General features: G+C 47.0%; 1 protein-coding gene across 1 annotated transcript; it reads left to right on the forward strand.

The window, feature by feature from the left end:
• Positions 1-210: 210 nt before the first annotated feature.
• LOC8035559 (U11/U12 small nuclear ribonucleoprotein 35 kDa protein-like) lies at positions 211-5,620 on the forward strand. The gene is made up of 4 exons (XM_002411380.5): positions 211-469; positions 912-1,010; positions 2,365-2,575; positions 4,276-5,620. Exons 1-4 carry the CDS (start codon positions 353-355, stop codon positions 4,683-4,685), a joined length of 837 nt encoding a protein of 278 aa, XP_002411425.3. The 5' UTR covers positions 211-352; the 3' UTR covers positions 4,686-5,620.
• Positions 5,621-11,567: the final 5,947 nt, after the last annotated feature.

The raw sequence follows: 11,567 nt of genomic DNA on the forward strand, positions 1-11,567 counted from the left end.
TACAAATAAAAGAAATAGTGGACATAGATATGAAATATGAGCGTACATCGTAAAAGAAATGCTATCTAAATCTCTAAATAAAAATATGCAAACATAAAACGTAAAAAAAAAAAATAATAAAAACAAAAACAGAAATAAACAGAAACGTGTAATGTGGCGCCATCTTTGGCCGGAATGAAACACCACGTGCAGAACATTCACGTTCACTCCGAGAGATGCCGCCACCGCTCTTGTTTTGCCACTAATAATGGCGGTGTGCATGCAAAAAGTTGGGTCGGACGCCGGTGTGTTTCGACCATTTCTTTCTCTGCAAGTTCGTTATATTTTTCCGACGCTACACTAGACCGTCCCTATGGAGAGTCCAGAGAGCTGGCTTCCCATTCCCCGCACCTACGATCCGCTGAAGGCGGGCAGTATCGACGGAACAGACGTCAAACCCCACGACCACGGCGTCGTTCGGGCACTGGAGGTGGGTTCTTCGCGCTGTTTTTTGAAGTCATAGGATCGCCCACTATGACAGTCCCGGTGTGACCTTAGTAGCACTATGACCATTTTTGTAACTGCACAGATTAACGTCTTCTTCCGTTGGCTCGTTATTTATGCTGTAACGTAAAAAGTCTGTCACTCTCATGGTCCCTTGTAAGTTTTGTAGGGCAGCCGCAAGTTCTGACTCTGTTAGAGGTGTTGTGGGAATTCTCACTACTTTTCTGCATGACATATGGGACGTTTAGAAAAAATTTCTTTACCTGTTCTTTGCCCCTTTTGTGTCCCATACCGCTTTTTAAGACAAGATGTCTGTTCATATGTCCAGAACGTCAGCCTTGCATTCTGCTAAGTTGCAGAGAAAGGCCAGCTCACAAAGTTTCTATGAAAGCTTCGTCCGATGACGGGGGCATTTGTCCAATGTGCAGGCCACCTACAAGCCGAGCAAGTACATCAAAACGGACCCCAAGCTGACCCTTTTCGTTGGAAGGCTGAACCCAACGACCAGTGAGGAGAGGCTACGGGAGGTGGGTTGGGTTCACTTTGTACGACTCTCTACCCCAAAAGTTGCTAGCGGAATTGCCCCCTTTTTTTTTTTTATTGCAGTAGGCCTTAAGCAAAATTGCCTTAACAACTCTGAGAGCATCGCCATTTTAATGTTGGCAAACGTCGTCAGTACCGAAGCACGGTGGAGGCATTGGTGACAACCGTTCGGGCAGTGTGCGATGGCGCGACAGCTGTGTTTTCCGCTTTCCAACCATAGAGAGTGGACGAACAGTTTAAACAACCAACCGCAACTGTCTGCAGAAACTCTCGGTGACCTGTGCATGCTGGCAACAACCTGCAGTGTGTAAGCTTCCACAGCAAAGGCATAGGACTTGTTCTGCTGCTTCGACGAGGTTGTCGCCAGCGTGCACTGGCTGCTGAGAGTTCTATCAGACAGTTGTGGTAGGTTGTTAAAACTGTTTGTCCAGATTCCACGGTCGGAAAGCAAAAAACACAGCTGCCGCGCCATCGCACATTGCCCATACGGTTGGCTTCAATGCCTTCACCATGCTTTGGTATTGACGACGCCTGCCAGCATTAAAATGGCGACGCCCTCAGTGTTGCCAGACCACCAAGCAATTTTGCGCAAGTTCTATTGCCACTCGCATAACGCCTGCTCGGTAGTTCTTGCCTAAACCTTAGGGTGGCCTCACGAGGTGCAACGTTTTCCGACACCTCAACATTGCAGCAGCTGCAACTCCTGTCTCTCACAATGCCACGCAGCAACCGCTGCAATAGCGGTGTCCTAGATCATCATCATCATCATTAGAAATGTGATTCTCTTGCACAGTGTTAGGCTTAAACTCATGCAGAAATAGCATATTTTTGTGCCTTTGGACAACGTTACGGACGCCAACTGACCCTCGAAACCATTAGCCCGCAAAAGCAATCTATAGGAAACAAAGTACCCTCTTCAGATATCATCACCACCATGAGGGATTACGTGAAAACACTGCATCGCTAAATAGTTGTTTCTGCCTCAGACGCTTGCAAGTTGCGACGATTGAATTGTCAATTTCCATCCCAGTCAGTCCCAGCAATTTATAGAGCAACAACTGACAAGTCATCAGCAATCTTGGAATTACTGTGAAAAGTATTTTGTCTAAAGTTAGCCTGAACCTTGGGTCTTTTACTAAATCAGTCTTGTATTTTGCTCTGATGCTGTGGGGTTTTTTGCAACGAAGAGCTACTCGTTTTTACTCTTTTGAGCAGCAAACTTTGGTTCTGGAGAAAATGGGGTGCTGTACTACAGTTGTTGAGGGTCTCTCCTTTCCCAAAATCTTCTTTCCCTCCCTCCATGCCAGTGATCTCTTTGTCTTTTTGGAACAACTCCAGTTCTTCGCTCACTACGGGGAAGTGCGGAGCTGCCGCCTGGTGAGGGACATCATCACGGGCTTCTCCAAGTGCTACGCCTTCGTCGAATACTACGAGCTCAGGGATGCGCTCGCCGCTAATGACGCAAACCAGGAGTACATCGATGACTACCGGATCTTCGTCGACTTCGAGCGAGAAAGAGTCCTTCCAGGCTGGGTGCCTCGGCGCCTAGGTTAGTTCTTTCGCTTTTTCATTTCCCCCTTCTTATGACACGCTTCGAGTGCTTGCAGCTCGATGCGGTCAATCTAGCATGCTCAGACGAGACCTTTTTGGAGGAAAAACACTCAGATGCAATTCAATACAGTTCTAGTACACTCAGACCAGACCCTTTTGATTGAAAACACTCAAATGCAGCTCAATACAGTCCTAATACACTCAGACCAGACCCTTTTGGTTGAAAACACTCAGATGCAACTCAATACAGTCCTAGTACACTCAGACCAGACCCTTTTGATTGAAAACACTCAGATGCAGCTCAATGCAGTCCTAATACACTCGGACCAGACCCTTTTAAATGAAAAACAGTCAGATGCGACACAATAGAGGCAGTCTGGCAGGCTCAGCTCAGACTCTTTTGAATGCAAAAACACTGAATTCTTCAAATGACATTTCAGTGACCCGGCCAGTGTGCTTGAGATAGAGAAGCATACCCACCGAGCATTGAAGTTTGGTTCTACAGGTGGTGTCACCTTGTGCGAAAATGTTGCAATTCTGGGACGGCCCTCAGCTGCACTAATTGGATTTGTTCTCGAGCTCGTACGTCCAAGCGCCCTGTGGACTTTTGACGCAGTGCTCATGTCATATCGTTTGGCGGCATGGCCTGCCCAAAGTTACCTTTTTTGGCCACTGCCCGTACTCATTAGCAGCCGATCAAGGCACCTCCTGTTGGCCGTCCTGGGGCTATGGGACATAGCTTTGCTGACGAATAGGCCGACAGCTATTCACTCCGTGACGCACTTAGCACAAACATGATACGAGCATTTTTTTTATGGCACGTTTCGCCCACATGGACATTGACGAAAACTTAATTAGGCGGCTTGCGTTGGTGCTTCGAATTTTCACTCTCTGCCATGCTGGTAGTTTTATTGACAGCCCTTCAGTTCTAGGAGCGTAAAACAAAAAAACCCAGCTCTGTAGCCATAGTGGTGCAGGGTGTGATAAAGTTTGCGCTAACTTCGTTGCAATCTACGCATCAAATAAAACACGAAAGAACTGAATAAGAGCTAGACCAAACTCTTCCGTGTTTATCTTACCTTATCTTATAATTTTACGGGGTTATAGCAGATCGTTCTGGCGATTCCGACAGAGATGCCCGATACTCCACTGGCGCCTTCACAGTTACATCACGTCGGTACTGGGTATTGTTATCGCACTTGTTGGAACGATCCTCTGGTGCCTGGTACGCATCTTTGACAGGCATGTTTATTGCGTCCTAGAAAGTGGCCCCTCCACTTCTGCCCGAGGACGTCGCAAAAGCGCCACGCTGTCGCTCTCCGCAATCCCAGCAGTGTTGCAGCAACGGTGGTGGATGTCGCAGATGCTCGTTCCACTGCAGGTCACTCTCCAAATTGAGTCCGCGGAAGCTTCGATGGCCAGGAGCGGGAACTCCGTGACGACTGCGACACACGCTTTTGCTCGTGCTTCTAGCCATGACTCGTAGCACCAACAGCCAGGATCGCGTCTGCGATGTCGTTTGTTGCCACTTCAAGACCGTTTGGGACGTATGGACGGCATAGGTCGCCAAGCACACTGTTCGGAAGACTTGTTCCAGACACCGTGCTAAGACTCCCTTTCGTCTCGCGTCACATACCCTACCCGAATTTCCACAATCGCGGGTACCTCACCTGACCTCCTTTTTGTGTCCTCGTTCAGGCGGCGGCTTCGGGGGCAAGAAGGAGTCCGGCCAGCTGAGGTTCGGCGGCCGAGACCGCCCCTTCAAGAAACCCATCGTCGTCAACAACCGCCAGGGGGCACCCTTTCCGCGCTCGGCGGACTTCCCGTCCGCACCTCGCGGCTACTCCGGGGGCTACGGCAACCGCGGAAGAGACCCGGACCGACCCGACCACTCGCACGGAGACCGCAAGGACGAGTTCTTGCGACGGAAGCGGATGGAATACGAGCGGTCTCGCGGGCGGCAGGACGAGGACCGCAGCGACGGCCGCCAGGAACGGAGGCCACAGTGGCAGCAGCGCGAAGGCGACGGTCAGCGGAGGCCGGCGGAAGATCGGTATCCGTACGGCAGGAGAGACGACTACCGTAAAGGTGGTTCGACTCAGAGGTAGCTAAAATGTCGGAGGACACTCGCAGTGGCGTCGGTTGACTGTGGAGAAAAAGGAAAGATAAGGCATTGAGGATACAAGACAATACAGCACCTATATTTTCTCCTGGAATCAATCGATGAAAAGGAGGTCTGGAAAAGAAAAAGCTGTGAAACAGCTTGACGGATTCTCGGCCCTCTACAGTGGCACAAGAACAGCAGCTCGGGAAAAGGAAAACAACATGTTGGGTTGTCATACTGCACATTCAATCAAAAATTAAAATACAACGAAAAAAAGAAAGAACATGCAATTTTGTCACGATATCCAATTGAATCACAAACACATATTAATGATGCACTCATAAATTTCATAGTTAATGGTAAGAGATTGCATGTTGAGGTTGTGACTGGTAAAATTGTTAAGTAAACGTTTAAGAGTATACTTTAACGTAGGATAGGATGACGTAACTTTAGTTGTGTTGTATCAAACAATAGTACTCGCCAAGTAAGCCTATTTTGTGTTCTGAGCTGCGAACTTGAGGCTCTTTCCTTCATTGAGGAGAGGGTGAGTTTCTTATTACGAGCTCAGAATAAAGCTTTTGTTACCTGAACTGTTTTCGTTTTGCTCGTTTTGTGCTTTCTTACTGTTACATCTGTTCCAACACGCTCGTCAAAATTTTCTGAGCGGTGAATTTATTATAGTTTTAATGATGCCCTGTTTAACTTCTGCAATGATGTGAATGAGGGATAGCCTGTGATAATCTATGATTAGCATTGAAAAATCGATGGACCCTGGTATTCAATTAGCTTTACTGCTATATCAACTGTGATACCATGCAGGTGCCATTTGCATGTACCTCCAGAAGCAGAAGTGCATTTAACCTGTGGATTCTGAAGCCCTTATTGACTTGGAACACATACTAGGAATCACAATATTTGGCGGCTCTAGCCACGTCCGTCACTGTCATCATTTTAATCAATGGCATCTGTGGCGTGCTGATGGCGGCCTTCTGGTGTCTAATGAAGGGAAGAAATTAAGACAGTCACCGAGCGATATAGCACCAAGTCTGGATTCTAGACAATTGGCTAATGCAAAGCACCATTTCGAATATGCATCCAATCAAACACACACTGCCTGTAAGCTCTTTCGTAAAAGGGGAGGGGGGATTTTATCAAGAGCTTGACTCAGGCCAATGCCCTGCGCAAACCGGTGGCTTCTTTGTCACCATCAAAACTGAATCAAATCGAGCAACAACTTATGACGAAGAAGACACTCTCGTCTGCTGTTGACGGTTCCCTATAAAACATTATAGTTTTACCAACTCCAAGTCGGTCCACAAGAAAATTATAACTTTTATTTGTAACGTCTGACTGGAGAGAAGTTTTTCTGCTATACTTTCACAAATCAAATTTTCCACTTAGCTGCACCTACTTTGAAAGTTGCAGTGTCGTAGCTTGCATAATTAATTATTTTTCAATTTGTTTATAATCTGTTTGATCCATTTGACTTGCCCCATATTGATGGTGTTTAGGGACATGTCACAAACCTGCCAGGGTTCAAGATCGACCAGGTCCGACTTTTTATCACTTGTAACTAGGCTTGTCGTGAACTTTTGTTGAACCCTTCTAACTTTTTGCGAACTTTGACTTGTGGACAGTGCTGCGCTGCTTCTAGACAGAGATATCGAATTTTGGGGAACATATGATTTAAAGCGTAGACTTTTTTTGTATTAATGTTTACATGATATAAAAGTAAAAATATGTGCTTTGAATGCTCTTGCTGGTTAGTAATGCGAACCAGTGATGGCAGTACACCCAAGAAATATTGCACTCTTCCTCCACCAGGTGGTGTCAGCTCGTTTCTAAATTATCGCGCATGCGCACAAAAGGTGAACTTCAGTCTAACTTTTGTCGAACATCCCACTGGAAGTTCGAAAGAGTCGAACTTGGTCGAACTTGAACCTAGGCAGGTTTGCAACATCTCTATTTCTAGGTTGAAGTTTGACTGAAGTTTGACTTTTGTCGCACGTGAAAAATTAAAAACGAGCTGACGACACCTTGCAGAGGAAAAATGCAATAATTGTTTCATTGCTTTACCGGATACTTTGCCATAAACTAATAAAAACACTAAAACTACATATCTTCACTTTTATATTGTGCAAGCATTGGTAATCGTTTCGTAAAATATAAATTACTTTATAATAATTCTGTTCCTAAAAATTCGAAATTTTTTTTTTTTTTTGTAGAAGTCGGGCAACACTCTCTATGTGTTGAACTTTTAGTTTTTAGGGTAGGTGGCGTATATCAACTTCGTAGGTTCCAAGATTCGGCGAAGGTTCATGACATCCCTGATAGGCGTGTCGCAAACTTTTGTCGAACCGGATTTTTGGTCAAACTTTTGGTGTTCGACTCTGGTTCGAACCGGTCGACGAACGTTCGACCTTTTAACCAGATTCGAACGGTTCGCCTTTGTGAACAGTGTTGGCAGACCTTGATACAGGCATGTCGAGGTTTGGCGAATGTTTTTTTTTATGCAAAGAGTTATTTTCGTTTTATGAACAGTTGCAATTAATTGAAACTAATTCTAATCACTGAAGAAGTTAATAACTTAACTTTTTGTACTGTATTGACTGAAATAACCAATCAGTGCTGCCTCTAATTCTTCCCTTAGCCATCACCATTCAATCCGATTCCAACTGGCCTGCCTGTCGCGCATGCGCATAGCAGTCGAACCTGAGTCGAATCTTTGTCGCACTTTTCACAAGAAGGTAGAAAAAGTCGAACCTGGTCGAACTCGAACTTCGACCGGTTCGCGACATCCCTTTCCCTGACGGTGCTTGCGGCTGAACATAACCAGTGCCGTGACGTCGGATGCAGGCACGAAACCATCTCCCACATCTTATGCATGCTGTTCTACGAGTGCTGAAGTAAGCTTTCATGTATTTTACTTCGCACCATCAAACTTCTTGTAATCCCTATCTTTTTAGAATAATTTTTCCGGCCCAAACAGTGAACCTGCACCTGCCACTGGATGGTTAAATGGATACTGCACTCTTTTAATGCGAAAGCTTTAACTGGTCCCATGGAGCGAGCCGACGTCATCAGTTTTGAAGCCGCGCCAGACGGCACCTTAAATCCTTTTCCAAGTGAAGCCAGCTCCCAGCTATGATACCACGCGAGAAGCCTAGCCAAACGGCTCCTAGTTTCCCAGACCCGAAACGAGCGGAGTAAAGCTGATGGATTTTCGGCTTCGATCCCATTGGCTGGCGCGCGTCGACGAGGCTCCCATTGGCCGCTGCGCGTAAGTTTCAACGACCGCCACCCCATGGCGCTGCGTGTCCGTCAGCGCGCCGGTAACACGAAACGCCCAAGGTCAGAGCGGCGAGGAGAGGGCGCGCTCTGCCGTCGATGCAAATACGCTGCAGAAGAATGACATACTTATGATCTTAGTTGCGGCGGCGAAGAGAAACCGGGTCGTCTGTCTTTCCTCCGTGATATTGTGTTGTTATAACGACATTACTTTTGTTTTTGTACCTTTCTGCCTGCTCACATCGAACGACCAGCACGTGACTCTGACGTCACTCCGCGGCGGTGGCGCTGCAGTCGGCGCATGCGCAGATGCCTCATTTCACACGAATCTGGTCTCTCTGGGCGAATGCGGACTGCAGATTTGTAAACAACGCGGTAATCCTGATTTTAGTAAGGATGCTGTGTGTATTTGCGCTCGGAATATAAAATACGAGCCCCCGAAGTGTAACTAAATGGTAGCAATAAAGTGGTATTTACTGTGTTTAAAATCCACTGGCCTTCCTGCTTTAAGGGATGGGCCTAAGCACTGCCGGCTTATAATGCTGAAGACAACACAACACCCCCCTGCGAAAAAGATATCCTGGCTTACACCTCTAGTGTGGGCCGCAGCGTCGGCCCTTTCAAAATCTGGGCAGCTAAACAAAATTCGAAACCAACGGACACTATTAAAAAAAAAAACATATTTTTAATAAGCTACCACAACCTTTATGAACTATATAACTGGTATATAAGTTTTGAAATCACCTTATACAGGCTGTTTTTCTTTAAGCTTAAAATTTTTTTTTTTAATGCCTTGAAAGGTATACACTTATGCGGTTTGTGCAAGTGAGTTATTCGGCCATATATGGGACATAGCACAGGGGGTGAATCGTAATGCTCAGTCGGCTAATGAAGTAAAATTTGATAATTAACTTTTAAGTAATGATAATAGACATATGGTTCCAATTAGAAACTTGCCGAGCGTCATCGAAAACCACTAAGTCGGTATTCTTGAGAAGGAATTGAAGCGCGTGAGAAGCGCAGTATATAGTTTTCTAGAGTTAGCACTCGTGCTGCAGGAGTGAGGCTACTGGTGCAGTAACGCGCCCGCGCAATTTTTTTTCGTCTCATCTTTCTGCGGCGCCACGGTTCTCCTGAACCAAAATAATAATAATAATAATAATTATTATTATTATAACCTCAGCCTTGTACCTGCTGCACGAGTGCATGGTACCTTTAGTGTGCTACTATGTTTCCCACGCGCTCAAAGTATTTCTAAAAAGGATTTATTTAGTGGTTTTCGACAGCGCTCAGCAAATTTTTAATTAGAACCACGCGTCTATTCTCTCAAATTAAAAAGTTAATGAAGAAATTTTAATTAATTATTCGACGATTAGACCCCCGTATTTTGTCCCCTTGGTCGTACAACTCACGCGCACGGACCGTAGAAGTGCAGCTTTCATGGTTGTTTTAAACAAATCTTAAACTAAAAAAAAAAAAAAAAAAATCCTTTATGTTTTTGTATGGTTATTGAAGACAGTCAAATATTATTAATATTTTCACTATACCCGGTCGTTGATGAAGGTAAGCGGGACAAGCTGCTCCCCACAAAGTCTTCTGCTCTTTCCACTTTAGCTGAGAGTAGCTGGGGAGGGGGTGAGTGGACTCGCCCGACTCTCTCGCCCCCTCTCCAGCGCAAAATCGAAAGAGCTCAGGGATTTACGGCAGGAGCTCGTCACACTTTTCTTGATTCGCATCAAGGTATATATCGGGGAATGCGGCTGATAATGTGGTCGCCTATCTCTCCGTGCGTGTCACGTTTCGCGCATAAACATCGTCGTTTTTTTTTTTTTTTTTTTTTTTTTGGTCTGCTATGTTTTTGTTTTGCATCTTCGTCCCTGATGGTCGAGGTGGATGGATGCTAATGGCTATAGCTTTTGTAACGGACGGTAGCTTGCGCCACCTAGCCTAAGCCTAAGAAGACAAATGTACAAGAGTATCTGGTGTCGCCAGTGTTGCCACCTACCTGCCTCTTGCCTGCAACACGCGGCAACCTGCAGCTGAAGGGGGGCACATTCTTCAAACCAAACCCTCCCCCCCCCCCCCTTTTTTTTCCCTCACAAAAAAAAAAATTACGACAGCGCCGTTTGGGTTGCGTCGAAAACCCGACAGGCGGCACTAGGGGTCCGTCGTCGCCCGAATGTCCATCTCTCTTTCACCTCGCGACGAACCTGAGCGGACGCTACGAGCTCTTAGAACCAACCCGATCCCGCCTGAGTATCACGTGACCTTCAGGAAGTGCGCGGAGATATCTCGTTCCAAGAAATTTACTTTAATTCGATTCGTTTTATCATCAGCAAGGCGCGCATAGATACTACCGAAAAAGCGGATGATCCCTTAACCATCGCTAGTTGGGCGCCATTAAACTAAGGCACCTGAGCCGTAATAATGTTGATACCTGGGCTAGGTAGTAGTCACCATACATACCCGGGTAAAATCGTCTAGTAATGATGGATTGTAGTCCCTAGTTGCGAGCTAGCGCCCTGTTCCGTTCTTCCTCTATCTCCGTTTTCCCCTCGGTATGTACGGCGTCTAAGCCAGCGACGCGCGGGGTGCACAGTCACGTGACAGGTTCAGGGCGCCGGATTGGCTGGGGAACGACCCGTAGCGTCGGCCGCGGTCCATCTCGAGGCGCAACGCGGTACGGCGTAAGCAATACCCCCGCCTGGGCGAGCGGGAGAAGACGGGCAGCCGCCCGAAATGGGGCTCGTTGCAAAGCTGATGTCATCGGCGCTCTTTTTACTGCGGGGCCTCCGGCGTGTGGTCTATTCCGGGAGCGGTCTATACCTGCCCCGCTGCCGCCAGCCCCGCGAGGGCTTGGCGACGGATCAACGTCTCAAGCGGGACACGGACTGCAACGGCAGCGTCGCTCGCTGCCTGCCTGCCCCGCTGGCTGGTCGGCTGGCGTGTCCCGCCCGAGTCGGGGCTGCGGGAATCCCGAAACGTATAGACTCTGGACTAGCCAGGGATCGTTTCGCGGGGCTGCCAATAAAGACTGGCTCGCGGCGCTGACAAACAGCGTTGTTTAGCGTCTCTCAAGGTTGCGCGAAGATCGGCGGTGATTTATTTCCATCGAACGTAAACGTCAATAAACGAGAAAATAATCGCGCGGTGGTAGGCGCGAAGGAAGGTGGTCACTAGATGGTCTATCCGTTAATTTTGATTTTATTTTTCAAAAGAAACTCGAAAAACAAAAAAAAAAAAAAAACTTGTACCAGAAGTTACAAGAGTGAGCTCCTGCTTTTAGCGTCTCTACCGAGCACGCGCGCACTCGTGCAGTGCAAGCGTCGTTCCGGGTGACATGCTCGTGCTTGTTGCTTGGGCTTTGCTCGCCCATAAGGTGAAACGGGGCGTATAGTTTTGTTTTGCGTTTAGATGTCAGTAGACGCTGTGACTAGGATACTGGCTGATGCGAAGGTGACCTTTACATTTTGCGATATCTCGCCGTGCTGGGTCGAATTGCCGTAAACGGCGGATGAATTCCTTTTTTTTTTTTTTTGTAGCTTCTATTTAGTACGGTTTTATGGCATAGCAATCTCTTCATGGCCCAGCGACTTTG

This window comes from Ixodes scapularis, unplaced genomic scaffold, assembly GCF_016920785.2.
Source record: "Ixodes scapularis isolate PalLabHiFi unplaced genomic scaffold, ASM1692078v2 PGA_scaffold12__126_contigs__length_90152505, whole genome shotgun sequence".
Classification (NCBI taxonomy): domain Eukaryota; kingdom Metazoa; phylum Arthropoda; class Arachnida; order Ixodida; family Ixodidae; genus Ixodes; species Ixodes scapularis.

What these genes read in the sequence shown, in the direction of transcription:
- LOC8035559 (XM_002411380.5), top strand. Translation starts at nt 353, where the DNA reads ATGGAGAGTCCAGAGAGCTGGCTTCCCATTCCCCGCACCTACGATCCG. An exon ending in GCGTCGTTCGGGCACTGGAG is followed by an intron (nt 470 to 911) that starts GTGGGTTCTTCG and finishes TCCAATGTGCAG; the next exon opens with GCCACCTACAAGCCGAGCAA. An exon ending in GTGAGGAGAGGCTACGGGAG is followed by an intron (nt 1,011 to 2,364) that starts GTGGGTTGGGTT and finishes GAACAACTCCAG; the next exon opens with TTCTTCGCTCACTACGGGGA.